Below are 15,112 nucleotides of genomic sequence, written 5' to 3' on the forward strand. Positions count from 1 at the left end.
GCCATGGGTGTTAAGGACCTTACTGATGCCCACCCCTTACACATTTTGTGGAGGGTTACTTCAGACTAACTCTAGACTGGTCCCATGAAGTGAGCTTCCAGTAGGGGTTGAGGTAAATATCCTGGTTTAGTTTTGTCCATAAAAGAATCTAGATCAAGCTGGGGTGCAAACCAAAATATCATAAATGGGGAACAACAGAAATACCATTCAGAAGTATAATCCTGAGCCAATGCTAACAGAGATTTACCTGAAGTTGCAATATGACTCTGATGCTACATATAAAAAATCTTGTAGGCTCAGTCTCAAACAAACAACACCGAAAAGAAAGGGAAAGGATGATTCCACAAGCACTGTTGTTTAGAAGACCATTTTTGTCTATAAAACACAGCAGTAATTCTCCAAAAATTGCTTTACCACACAAAATGTAATGTACAAACCCCACAACAAATCATCATAGAGAATTATTTCTAAATTGGACGTGCAGAATGCTTTTGCAACACTTGCTTTTGCAAATGAAGCTGATACAATACGATTAGGTAGCTGGGGGCATCTTTTCATGTGATTGAAGAAATTTCTTAATAAAGTGTAGCAATTAAAACAAGACTATTTTCAAAGCCCTTCTATTGCCAAAGGGGGGGACTCTACCCCCAACTGTCCTCAGCAGATTTTACGGTCATCTTAAAATAATAGATGCAATTACATTAAAAAAAAAAAGAGAGAGAAAACTTGGTGTACCTGTATGTTGTCCTTCAATCCAAGCTTGCAGATACATGAAGAGGAGTAGACCAGCTACTCCAAACAGCAGTACAGACACGAAGACTTGTCTTAGGTTCATGACCCTATAAGGGGGCTTCTTTTCAGCATTCAGAAGGACTCATTGCTCACTTTCCTGAAGTTTTCAGCATGCCTGCATCTTCTTTGGTATCTTCCCCAGAGACAGCAACCTGGAATAACAAGAGAGGGAGTTTGTTCTCGTGTTACATTTTTATTCTTCACCAGAGACTGTGTAAACAGCATACTATATACAAGCTGGAACTCTCACAAGCTATTACATTCAATGCTTGTATTTCTGCTCACAGTCTTGATGTTCTTTCTACCCCCAGACAAGTTCCAAGCAGATGTGTTTCTCGAAGTGGCTGAAAAGACCATCCCACCTCCAGAACAGCAAACATCACCTGCTGCCATAACAGAGGGAGGTGATGACCCAAAGGAGATCATTGAGTGTCACACCAGTACCCCACTCTGCTCACCAACCATCACAGCTGGGAAGCTATAGCAAGCAGCTGGAGCCTCCCAGGTGGCTGGGTCACACTCCAAGAGGCTGCCAGCCCCCTGTGATGGGCAACCCAGCACCTCTGTTTCTGGACTGTATAATCATGTGCCCCTAAGGATGGATCACCCCACGATGTGATCACTCTGCTCGCAGAGCCTCGGCATCGGTTCAGCCTGCACATCGAGGAGTTATACCATGATGTTCACCCTCAAATAAATCCAAGTTTAGTTTTGCAGGATTAGGAAATGTTGGCATAAGATGGTATCAGTAACACAGCAGAAAATGAATTAATGGATCATCTTTTTACTCAGCTGTTTTGCTACATGGAGAGGGACTTGTCAGGAACTCAATTCTTGCTACTAAGTTTAATGGAAATGAGCTCAAATGTAAAAACTTATCAAAAAGATTACTTTCTTGTACAGCAGTGGGCCCAGAGGAAGTAAGTAATTTACCTGATACCCTGCACTTGCCACAAAGGGGCCATAAAATTCATTTTATAACATCAGAACATGAAGACACTGTGGATCACTAGAAGACAACTCCCTAACCTGAATGAGAATGTGCTCAGTTTGAAAGTGCATTATTAGAAGCTGAAGAGCAGTTGTTGGAACTGGCCTGCACAGGAAAAGAAAATGCATTAAAATTCAGCATAATGGACAGCCTTGTCAGTGCATATGACAGAAATGTCTGATGAACTACCACAAAGAATGCTAGGAAAGACTCAAGCTTTTAAATGAATACAGCCTACTGGAAGATATTTGAAATATAAAACGGTTGAACACACAGAAAAAGAAAATGCAGGCACTTAACAATTATTCTGAATCATACAAGTACTCCATGTTCCACAAGTTTGTATTTTTTAATAACTCAGCACTGTTATATCTATAATTGCTGAGTTTCTAAAAATACAGTACACATAAAGCTTAGCAGGAACTCCCATTAAAAACAGCTGTTGAATGAACAAAGTAATTACATTAGAAAGACAAAAAAGATTTCAAGAACAAGAGAACTGTTCAGGACGTTTCAGATGTTTTTCCAGTTCCGTGCCATTAAACTATATACTTCTCTTAAGCACAGACTGGCCGGCAGAAAATGTAAGCCACAGTTTAAATATTAATCATTTTATGTGTAATTGTTCCATAGAAGACAGATAGCTAGACTTTTAACAGAATGTAAATGTTCTGTCTGAAGTCTTTTTTGTAAGGGTCATGAAGCAACTGGTTTGAACCAGGCACATGAAATGAAGGTGAGAGAGGCTTTATTCCACTTTGGCCTTTCTGCTTTGATTCTACTGAGAGAGAATTTCTTACGTGTTATATACAAGAACCTGTTTGTGGCTATTGTGGTGATGCACAGTGTTGGAAGGAAGCTATGAAGATTGGGCAAAACCAAAGAAAATGCTTGGTGAATGCTGTGAAATGGTTTTTGTATAGGTATGGGTAGTGGAGCCTCCTTTCACCCAGCTCTTCATTAGCTGTTATCACTTGTACCTTCCTCTCCTACAGTGCCTTCTCTCAGCACTCTCAGATCTGCAATCTTCTTATCTATGCTACAAGGCTGCTTAGGTCTTTGCACCTAACTTCAGTGCTGCAGCAAATGCACTGTTTGCATGTCTTCAGAAGTCACTCTACTAATGAGACAGAGGCTTCCCAGTGTAAGCAATGCTTCAAGAGCCACTAGTCATAGAACCAGTGAATACAAACCTCTTCTGTTTTCCCACAAACAAAAGCCATGTTGTTCATGTAACAGGACATTGAGAGCAGCTGGATTAGGAGGGAAAAAAGGCAGCAAATAAATAAGACGTGACTGTCTGAATAAGAATCTTTGAAATTAATTACTTAAGTTGGAGGTACAAGAAAGCAGGAATCAGTTGCTTGCTGTTTGGGATTCACAAGCTCCTCTCATAATAAAAAGGTGAGGAATCCAGACACACACAATGACAGCGCATGCCTCCAAATAAGCCCACTTTTATGATGTTGTTACTTTTTTCCATCTCTGACTACACAAACCTCCCATATATTTAGCCCTTCTTTCTGAAAAACAGTGTCCTTGAGTGGGCAAGAAAAGCTTTCTCAGGCCACATGGATGATGCCGAAAGCAAAGTGTCTCATACCACATCTCCATGAACATTTCTGACACATGTAGGCTGGCACTGCTGCTCTCTCCAGCCACTTGCTCTCATCCTCCCTGACTGCCCAGCTCTTGCCACCACCATGAGGGCTTACTGACCAAGTTTAACACATTACAGCCCACAAAGAATTTACCCAAGGGACAGTGGCAGTCATTTTTCCTAGAGCAGGAGCCAGTATCACATACATCCATGACCCATGACAGCACAGGATATACAGCTCACCTTGCCCAAACACCATCATGGTTGCATGCAGCACCGTCTACAAGCCTTGAAAGGTGATGATGCAGATGTATAGCAAAATAAGGAGCACTATTAAGCAATTTAATTTGTTAATAAGAAAACAGATGTTTTTCTACTAGGTTAGTTTTGGTTTTGAGTGGAAAGAAGTTTGTAAAAGGAAACAGCAGTTCAAGGTAGTTTGTTTTGTTTTGTTTTGTTTTGAGCTACCAAACACACCCTAAGGCAAATTCACTCCACCATCACAGTCACTACAATTATCTTTGTATCAAGAGTTTACATGCTGCTTCCAATTAGTTTAATTTATTTAAATTTAATATATATGAAACTGTATTCTTCATTTACATATTGGCTAAGTTTTAAGCTTAAACAAGAGTAACACTACTTTTAATTAAGATTACTGATTTTAGCTCAGGTTAGAATCTAAATACATCAAACCAAACTCTTCTGCTACCTTTTAAGATTTTAAAGGATTTTCAGCTTGAATGAGTAGTTTAATTTATTTAATACAGTGATTTGTAACCCACATATGAAAAAATTATAGTGACATTTAGAAAAGTCTGTGTCTGTGAGTCTTCTAGTAGAACTTGAAAAATGGCTGCACAACACTGACAAATTTGCTCCTTTTGTATTAAAAAGCAACCGTCATGGATTACACTCTCAGGCATCCTGGGCAAGAGGAAATACCTGCAAATATTCTTTAATCAAGATAAATGTTTTCTTGTGGCTGTGAAGAGCCAAGAAGCTGTTACTTTCAACCCAAGTATTTTTAAAAGAGATCAGCCATATACAGACAGAAGTTCAGCATCCCTGCTTAAGCTGTCAATCTTTTTTTTGCTCCCTGTTCTGGGCAACGTGGCTCCCCTGGGTGATACCTGGACCATCCTGCTGGGTGGCTCTTGCTATAAGGGAGCTAAAGTAGCCCGAGAAACTGCTCTGTGCCTTACACTTGTGCTGGACTAGATTCTTGCTTTTGCCCAACATCACCCCCATCTCTTTGGGATGTATGTCCCATGTGTTTCAACTGAAGCCACACACCCCAAAATTTCAAGTTCTTTTGAAGAAACTTGAAACTTGAAGAAACTGGAGAGACACTACTACGTATCCTTTTCCATCATGGAGAAGCAGTAAGTCTGGCAGACAATAGCACAACGTGCCTTAGATGACAAACACAAAAAATATTTAGAATTTTTACGGGTCTAGAGTCATTTACTTCTGAGTCCAAATTGTTTAGCAGTTGTCAAATATTCAGAATTTCAAGAATCCTCATTCCACTGATATAAAATCCTTGCATTTTCCCCATTGTGTTTTGGGTTCAAATAGGTATATTCCTGTACAAGGCCAACATAAGCAACTGAAATAACACAGCCACCCAAAAATGGGGAAGAGTGCACCTCCTGCTTTTGGCATGATTCCTCCTTTCAGTACATCATCCAACTTTTTCTTCCTTGCAATCAAATATACCTGCAGCTGAGGAGAGGCACCTCAGCACTCAGGTACCATTCTGGCTCCTTCCTATTCTAGACCACACAAAACCAATGGCATCTGGTCAGTATGTTTGACTAACTTTAGATTTTCTTGCCACTGTGACCCTCACCATCACCTAGTTCCAAAATCAAGAACATATAAATGCAAAACATTAGCTTGCCTCAAACTATTTAGAAACCTTTCTTTTTAATTTCAGCTTTTTTTTTGATTCACCTGGAAAAAAATAATATCAAGAAGCAGGGTTAACCAGCAAAAAACAGATGAAAAATCCCAGACAATCTTTATAATGGTCAAAGCATTCATATTACTGTGGGATACCACAAATTCCCACCCACCCAGTGTCTCCTTAGACACAACTGAATTAATGAAAACAAAATGAGTAAAAGAACACAGAAAGCTACTGCAACTGCACAGTTTTGTTGTTTTTTTTGTTTTTTCATTTTCTTCCCTCCTTCCTTTTTTACCTCAAGAAGCACTACATTTTGTGATACCTCCACTGGAGTTATCATGGCAAGAAAATCTTGCAGTGAGGAATGTTCTGCTGGACACTGGCCCAGACTACTTTCAGCTCACTCAGTGGAAGGAGGCAAGGATATCTTCTCACTTCAACGCTCCCCCTCCTCCCTCACTTCTCATCTGTTAGCTCATGTCCCACTTCACACGCAGATGATCCTCCAGGATCACCTTTCCACTGTCCACATCTCATCTTTCTGGCTTCACAACAACTAGCACAAGGCAGAGCTCCAGCTCTTAACAATGCTCACACAGTTCCTCAGATCAGGCAGTGCTACTTTTCATTCTGGTTTATTACAAAGGCTGCTAGAAATAAACATTCAGTATTTACTATTTTGTATCTCCAGCAAGTTACGCTGTTACGGCTGGGTGAAGGCAAAGGCCTTACAGAAATTTGAAGTGAGTAAGAAGATCAAGATAGTCAAACAGTGGTGCTGAGAAAGTTCGTAAAAATTAAAAAACTGAACCAACCAGCCACTCATCAAACACCCCCCAGAAAAAAACCCAAACAACAACACCCAAAAATCACCGCAAACCAAACCAAAATTCCCTTTAAGTAGATTTCCTATCCATAGGAATTTACTAGGGGGATACAAACATCATTACAGGCCCACTGTTACATCAGTCCTGCTGACAACTCAGCAACTTCTTCACCTGAAGAGCTGCTTATAAGAAGGCTGTGTTAAAGTGTAATTGAAGACACCATCTGGCCTGCCCAACTTTTATTACTGGCAATAACAGAAGATTACTACCTACCAACATTGCAAATCAAGTTAAGAGAATTCAGTTAGAGCTCCATAAGACACAAATAATGAAATTTTTTTATGAAATGTATAGGGATTTCTCCTCAAAGGAGAGATCTGTTTTTATCAAAGTGAGCATTCTTCACTCACCCACTGCCAATTATGAAACAATAAAGCCCCGCTTTATTTTTTCAATATTATGAAAAAATAAAGCTTAAAAATTTGAAATTTTAACAGCAGTCAGGAAATTCCAAATATCGACATCACCAAGGCAACTTCTCACCCAGTCAACCTGTACGTATTTAACATTTTTCAACTCCACTCTCCCTTGTTACATAGAAGACCACAATGTTGTTATAGCAATTACATTTTGTTATAAATGCACTTTATGGCATACAACATATTATACAAAATTAATAACATGGTGAAGAAAATATGGTTTTCATTTGATTTTGCCATTTTAATCTATTAACATCATTAGTTCATCATTATCCTTTTGATATACTTCCAAAGAAAAAATATCAATTTAATGAAACAATGGACGTAAGCAAGGCTCAGTGCTTCTGAGAACACGTGCACCACTTACCTGGTCCTGCTTCTGAACCATAAATCCTACTAAACTTCGGACCATGTTGGCTAAATGCACATAGCAACTTGCCTCAAACACTTGTAGGTTAATTTAAAGCTGCAGTTCTAAACAAACAAAAGTTATGCTTCTGTTAAGAACATATAAATGCCGAGTTGTGCTACCCATGTGTATGCAGGTTGACACATCAGCATCACGGAAAGTTTTGGTTACTTACGGAGAATAGAGAAGACACAGAAAGCATCAAGTTTGCAACTTCACCAGTTCACCAGGATGCTCAGTTCCAAGGGTGTCATCCTACAGCTGCTGGACATCTCACTTCAAAAAGGAAAAATCATTATTATTAATAACATTTCCCAGTCAGGACCGAGGGACCTTAGCAGAAAAAGACGAGTTCGGCATGCTTAGGTCTTACCTGTCTGAAGCACTCCTGGGAGTCAGTGAGCAGTGCCATGGAAGTCCCCAGGATTTTGGAAAGTTAAACAAAAACACTGCTCGCAAGACAGAAACTTGATTTCTCTCAGTCTTCTAGCAGGATTGTAGGTGGGATTTCTTCCCACTCTCAGGATAAGGAACGTTAGCAAAAGGACTGTGTCAAAGCCAGATCTTCCCTTTTCTGAACTGTTGAAATGACACAGTCTTGTTTACGGACTGCAGGGAACCGAGGTGCTATCAGCATGCCAACAAGACTCGCAGCCTGCCCCAGTCATTCACTCTACTGCTAGAAAACGCACAGGCAAAATACCAGCCCATTTTTTTATTCTGGAGACGTGCCACGAATTCCCGATTCCCGGTGTGTGACGACGGAGGGGTGTGTGTGGGTGTGGGGAGTCAGCAGAAAAGTTGCTCGGCGTGCGGAGCGCAGCCCCGCGCGGTGCCGCAGCTGGGGCTCTGCCATCCCCTCAACTTCTGGGGACGCGCCGCGCCCCGTCGGGGCCGCTCCCGGCGCTGGAGCCCCCTCTCCTCGGACACGGCAGGGGCCGGGGCTGATCCTCGTCCCCCAGGGCCGGTCCGCCGTGCCGCCGCCGCCGCCGCCTGCCGCTGCCGAAGGTCCCGACGCCCCGGGGCTGGGCGGTGCCGGCGGGGAGCGGCTGCTGCCGGGGCCGCGGAGCAGATCCCGCCGCAAGCTCGCCCACCCTCCCGCTCGTCCCAGGTGGGTGCCCGGCGGCAGCCCCTCACCTGCCCGCTGCTCCCGGGAGGCGCTTCCACAGCGGCGCCTACACACAAAGTTTCCCCGCCAAACTTTGGGGCCGGGCGGGCTGGGGAGAGGCCCTGGCGACACGGGACACCCCGGCCCCCGAGGGCGGGTCCCCACGGGGCAGGTGAGTCCCCCTGGCCGCCCCCCGGTGCGTGCCAGCACCGCCGTGACATGGCGCTCCCTCCCCGGCTCCCGGAGATGAAGTGCTTTGCTAACAGGTTTTGTTGGTGGTTACATATCCAGGGGAAGCTCTCCCTGTGCTAGCGAATAAATATGTCTAAGCTGCCAGGTAGAGGCACCTCATAGTTTTAATTAGCTACTAAAACAGCTAGTGTAGAAACTTTACTGTCGTCTATGGGAAATGGATGACAGAGAAAAATATTTAATTAGTGTTTATTGGAGCTTCACATGTGCCTTGCAAACCTTATCTGCTCATTGTGACAATAGACCAAACATGTACATAAATGGCATTATCTCTCTTTAACGGCAACATTGCTTTGCTTACATTTCTTCAAGGAAGTCCTTGAAGAAATAGCTCTGGCCCTTGCTAAAGTGGGGTAAGCACAGAGGAGTTCTGACTTTCCAAAGCTGTGCTCAAACGACTTCTATCTGTCTCTCTCTCCGTTAGGCATTTCACTGCAGTGCTGTGTTCCCAGAATCGCCCCAGCAGATAGGTATTTCAGAAATGCTCCCTGATTCACTGCCCCATTGCTCACTTCTGGCGTTGAGGCCTCTCCTGGAGTAGCAGTAACGTAACCCATTCGGGTTTTTGCAACATCTTTTACTCCAACAAGTCTCAAATCATCTCACACGGTGCTGAGGCAGCACACAGGGATCTCTTCCCCAATCAGTGCAGCACAACCTTCGGCAGGAAGCTGAACATGGCCCACCAGCTGAAAACAAGTGTTTCAGAGCAGAGAGCTGGTGTTGCTCAGATTTCCAAGGGGGCTTGGGTAAGCAGACTGTAATTACCCTCTCCAAAGCTTAGATGTTCACTGAAAAGTGCTCCAGGACCTGCAACAGCCATAGGCAGCCAAGGCCTGTGTGCAGGAGTGTTCCCTTGGATTTTCAATCCAGGTGCTAAACTGTCCTGTTCCTGCTTAGTTTGGGTTGTGTGAATGCATGTAACCTCACCGTGGTGCTATAAATTTTCTCTGTTTTGTCTTGCTTAAGGGTCTCCCTAGTCATAGTTCATTATAGGAGCCAGCAGCTCAGAGAAAGCCTAGGGAGAAAAGATTTTCCATTAAAGCCAACCACGGATCCATTTTAAAGTTCTAGTGAGTAAAGACTATCCCTCACACCTGTAGCTTGTCTGGCTGCCTAGTAGAAATAAAAGGGAAGGAAGGAGAGTGGGAAGTAGAATATGGCAGTTGTTTACTGTTTCAGGGGAGTTGAACGTATTTCCTCTTTTAGGCAACCTGGCAGGGATGTGATCCTATGTTAACCATATGCCTCAACAAAAAATGCAACCTCATATTTAAATTACAGATCCATTAGTCCCTGATGGCCCGTGAGATTTTAGAGAAAAACAACATGCCTACTAAATTTTATTTTCCTGATGTAATACACTTGGAAGATTGTAATGAAGGTCACTGAAGCTTCTAATAAGGATATACAGATTAACCTTCTGGGTGTTGTAGATTTAATTTCACTCAGTAAGTACATGCTGTAAACATATTTCTTCAGATTGATCTACTCAGGCTGTATCCATCAACTAATTAAACTTATATATAACACTGAATAGATCAGATGTCTTTATTTTTATTTTTCTTTAGTTAACGGAATAAATTAATTGCTTTGGGATAAAGCCAGGTCTTGTTTTACAACTTAGTAAAAAAAACAACCAGACAAAAAAACCCCATACCACAAAGAACTCCAGACTAGTGCACTTAGCTTTGATAATACTTGTTCCACACCGATTCTCCTGGTGCACAGGGTATAGTCCAGCTATGGATATAAGAATCTTTACCAGATTAAAGATTAAAAATTCAACATGCAGGTGAAATTAGACACTGGATTAGGAAGCTCATCAACTACGTAAATGTAATCAGCACCTTCTGAGGCCTGACATGTAGCAAAAAAGAAACAAATTACAAAAGGCTGGCGGCAGTCTGTCTGTGTCAGCAGGGCTGGTGCAGAGCCACCGCCTACATCAGAAACTCTATTCCTGGCAGGTTTCTGCATGTTTCCTGTGAATTCTGGTAGATGAGTAGCTCAATAGTTAAAGTAGCAGCATCATCCTCTGAAAGCAGTGAGACAGCAGCTGGGTGGTGATGCCTTCTCGTAGGAACAGGAGCGGTCAGTGCACTTAGGGGAGAAAGATAACAGGTTGTGAATTGACACTGCAACCTGCCAAATATTAGAGGTCAATTTGCTACGATAAAACCGCCTTTACTCTACAATAAGACCAGTTTAGGCTCTTTACACACATTTCCTGTGTAGATTTTCAGGAACAGCCATGGAGGAAAGTTTGGTGTGGAGGGTAGGTAGGTAGCTCACAGTAACCCACACTCAGAGCTGCTTCTCCATGGACTGTGCACTGTGTATGGCCCCTAAATTTGTGGATGCTCAAACCATGGGGCAGAAACCACGCATATCATTGCTGTGAGCTGTTAAGAAACCCCCCTCACTTGCTGACTTTTCCACCCAGCCTAGGTTTCCATTTATCATTTTTCAAAATTTTCTGCAAAGTTAGGGCAGCCATCTGCACAGATACACACATTTCAAGGAGTCAGAATTTGAGATTCTTATGTTTAAAGAAAAATTTAATATAAAAACCCTGGCTCAAGTAGCAGCAGTGACAAAACTGCCTGATTGGCCTGATCTTTTTCCAAAGGGGAAGGACTAGACCTTCAGAGACATTTTTAGATGAGTGCTGTTATCATTTGCTGCACTGACTTTTAGGACAGGCCACACTGGCATAGTTTCAGTGCGTTACATATAAATATAGAGCCCATTAAAAAAGCCTTTGGTGATTAAAAACATTTTATCATTATGAAAGTGTCTTTTACTCCAGGGTAAAAACCATTCAGCAAGTAGTTTCATTTTATTTCCTTGAGCTTTTTTCATTTTCAGCTAATTAGGTAGAAATACACCACCTACAACATTCTCCTTTCCTCAGTTAGGAGGCTAAAATTTGCCTCTACCAAGCATTGCTATGGGGCATTTGCTTTGTTCTTCAAAAAAACTGCTAGCAACTTGGTATAAAATTCATTTGCTCAGTAACTGGTATGCTGGGGTGATTATCAAAGCCTTTCTAAGCAAGCTGTGTGCTCATTCAAAAATATTAGGCAATTCAAAGTGTCTGTGGTTCTTCAGCTATTACAAAGTTTTGTTTTTAAGCAGTCTCCAAAAACTTGACTTAAACACTTCAATGAGTTGACTGTGAAGCTATTTTATCCTAATGGGCTCCTGTTCTCAGAAGACAGTCAAAAGTAAACAGTAGCAGCATTTTTTTTTCAGAAAGTTGGTGCATTATCTTACTCCAATTCTAAAATGTTCTTCAAATAGCAGCTACTACCATGTCAAGAGCTGCAGGGCAGAAAAATGCCTTAGAATATCCTGAAAAATTTATTTCTGAAAAAAAAATGAATTAATTCTGTATTTGAGTGACTGGTGAGGAATTCCATTAACAGGTGTAAATGGAAAGGTTGAGATTAACTCCCCTTCTCTTACTCCCTCTGCCCTAGCTCTGGGTGAACAGGGTTATGTGAGTATTCATGCTATTACACGATGAATTTAAATCTTAGAGGAGGTGTATCCAATTTTACAGGCTCCATGCATAGAGCCTTTTCAAGACAAGACTGGATAGACCCCTGAGCAACATGGTCTGACCCCATGGCTGACCCAGTCATGTGCTGGAGGTTGGACTACAAGTTTCCTGTGATCCCATCCTGTCTGTCTTCGTGGATAGCCCATCTAAAAATCAGGAGGTCACACTTTCCCCAAAACGGTCTCATCTTGCTACAAAAATGAGATTTGAAGACTGCTGCCCTCCACAGAATCACAGACCACAAATGGATGAATGAGGTCCTTAATTAGCATCAGAAGGCTTTCTGTTCAAATGTGGTTTGTAAAGGAGGAAGTTCCTCTGAAAAAAAGAAGTCTGTTCTTCCAGGCCTTTTGAAATATGTTTGTAAAAGCTATGTAACATTGTAATTTCTAGTTTGTCTGGTTCTAGAAAAGAGGAAACATTCATCTTTGTTCTACCAAATAATGCCTGATTATGGTACCTCCTGGAATAGAATAGCCTATTGTATCAGAGTGCTAAGCTGGGAGACAGTTTCTTTGGTCTTTAAGTTATTGGTATCACACAAAACAAATTAAAAAAAAATCATAACTGTATGATTTAAATGCTTTAAAAGCATCCATAAAGATCTTGAAGGGTATGTTCTTGTCTTTCAATTTTCACTAAGGGATACTGCAGATCTCCTCCATCCTTACTGTGGTGTCTGGATTTCTCAGCTACAACTGACTGCTCCTAGATATTAAAAAACTGAAAAAAATCTTACCAAAACCTCTCTTAGAACAATTTTACTATCTTCACATGATTACTAAATGTCAGAGAAGTAAATTATACATGTTGCACTTCAGTCTCTACACATTCCCTGAATGTAAGACAAACAAAATTCCCTTACTCCCAACAACACTCTTGATAGTACAGAGTTCTGCACTGAATCAACATCTGTTGACAAGCTGTCTATATAAATTGACAGAGAAACAAACTGGCTCATGAAACTGGGGGGTACCTCCAAAGCAATTCACAGTCTGTTGAAGCAAGAGACCATACCAGTAAATATGCAATACCAGTGTTCTGGTTCCTCTTACACCCTAAAATACCTGGAACAAAAAGCAGAAATACGGTGACATGACAGTCTGGCAGCTGTCCTGAAGCTAAAAGAGGATCGAATGAAATGAAACAGGGTAAGTTTTTCTTCACCAGTGTCAGCACTGTACTATGTGTTGGATGTTTGCATTGCTTATTAAGACCAGTGGACATATTTTGAACCCATTCTGACAGCTTGGATTCAAACATTGAGCAAATTATGGCATTATGATATTCACATGTGCCAGGAAAAAAATAAAGTTTCTGAGAAATTGTGGAAAAAATGAAGGTGGAAAGTAGAATAAATACTAGGCAGACTGACAACCATAGAATGTGAAAGACAGAAAATGAACTACAGATTAAAAAATTCTTAAAAATCTAGTGTGAGCATTTGTCCCAAGTGTTTGGTCGTTGTGTAATAGTTCACATATGGCCAAGTGTCAGTACTGTCCCATGCCTTTGCACCTCCACAAGGTATTATTACAGTGTCAGTCTAAGGAAAATGAGATCAAATATTCTATATTGGATGTAGGACACATGCTGGCTGGCCTAAGATTTGCGGGAAATTTTACTGCTCATCACACACTTCCCTTTAGCTAGAAGCTGAGGTACTTATAAAACAAAAGACAGTTTTTCAGGGGACACAACCAAGATGCTTAACCTGTTATTGCCTGTTTTATGCCAAAAAATACTCTCACAGCTGGGTTTGTAGATGAAGATATTTCACTGAGACAGTGGTGAGACTGAGACTGCTCTGGTGAGCCATCTTTTAGCTATAAAATTTTAGTCTAATTACCGTGCTAATGTAGCTGATCTGCTGGTAGTATTTGATGGAGCTGACCATCATGTGGCGCTCTTTAACATAGGATTTAGCAGGGTAGCTAAAGCTGCACATCTCATTCTCTTAACCCTTCTCCTAGCCAGATCCTTGTTTGGAATTGCATTCCTCCTTCTGGGAATATCCTCATGTATTTGAAGCTCTTTGTTAAGACTGGGATATGAGATGGATTTGGGAGTCAGCAGCATGCATGGGCAATAAAACTCAGCATCTTCATAATAGCATGATCGAGCTTTCCAAACACTAAAGCATATAACTTTACACACTAAATGGAAAAGTAGCCTGGGAAAACTAAACATGCCTCTAAAGTTGGACTGTTCAAAGAGAAAGAGATCTGGAAGAGCTGTGTCAGCTCAGGCTGGGAACTAGGCTTGGAGCAATTCTGGAAACATGGGTAATGGCAGAAAATTCTCTAGCCAAAGGCATTTCCCTCCTGTCACATACCTACAGCCATTTTTCCTGCCTTCAGGCCCCACTGCTTCAAAATGCTGTACAAAAAAAAAAAAAAAAAAAATGCAAGTGAACGCCATGATGGAGCCTCAGGATCATAAAATTCTAACACATCTCACAGGATTCCTGCTAATTTCCCTTGGCTCGGCTCAGCTCAACTGTATATAAGCCACGCTCTCTAGGATTTGGCTTACTTTCTCTTAGTAATTAGGTTTCACAGGAAGGTTTTTCTTTATTTTCAGGAAACTTTTCCTCATAACCAATATAGCCCCTGTTTATTTCATGCCCCTTTCTGCTTGTTCTTTTCCCAAAGGACACAGGGCAGTTCACTACCTTTTTTGTGAGAACCTGTTACATGGTAAATTCCTACTAAGGAAACCACAGCTCACAGCAGATTGTTCCCTTAATAGGAAGCCATCATCCTTCACCCTGTGTTTGATTTCTGCAATGAATTTTTCTCACTTATTAATCCAGTGCAAGCCACCCTTTTTCTGCCTCTGTCTCATTGTAACCTGCTGAACAAAGGTGACTTTCTCAAGGATGATTTAACTAACCCATTCTCCAGGACTTTCTTTAGGCTTGTGACTACTAAACTCATCTTTTCCAGATGGTATCATAATTTTCCACCGTTCCATCTTTGGAATGAAATGTAAGAATACTTAATAAGTGACTTGGGACAGATCAGGAACTTCCACAAATACACTCATACAGTGCTTTCATTGCTAGAGATGTTATTCCACATCTGGAGAGGGGAATGTGATCTATCACCCTGTATTGGGCTAGCATGGCAATATTTGGGGGCAGGGGGAGGCAGGCTACAGGGATGGCTT

General features: G+C 41.6%; 1 protein-coding gene across 3 annotated transcripts in view; it reads right to left on the minus strand.

Annotated features, from left to right (window-relative positions):
* CHST9 (carbohydrate sulfotransferase 9) overlaps positions 1-8,010 on the minus strand; it is a 90,827-nt gene extending 82,817 nt beyond the window's left edge. Inside the window, exons 1-3 of one of the 3 annotated variants that reach the window (XM_039549738.1) lie at positions 7,387-8,010; positions 7,189-7,285; positions 736-944 (exon numbers count right to left, since the gene is read on the minus strand). In XM_039549738.1, coding sequence (XP_039405672.1) covers positions 736-835 — 100 coding nt within the window. In that variant the 5' untranslated portion in view covers positions 836-944; positions 7,189-7,285; positions 7,387-8,010. Of the gene's footprint in view, positions 1-735; positions 945-7,188; positions 7,290-7,386 lie in introns of those variants that run through there. The other 2 variants (XM_010396405.4, XM_039549740.1) reach the window with 2 other exon arrangements.
* Between the last annotated feature and the right edge of the window lie 7,102 nt (positions 8,011-15,112).

The sequence above is a fragment of the Corvus cornix genome, chromosome 2, assembly GCF_000738735.6.
Source record: "Corvus cornix cornix isolate S_Up_H32 chromosome 2, ASM73873v5, whole genome shotgun sequence".
NCBI classification, from domain to species: Eukaryota; Metazoa; Chordata; class Aves; order Passeriformes; family Corvidae; genus Corvus; species Corvus cornix.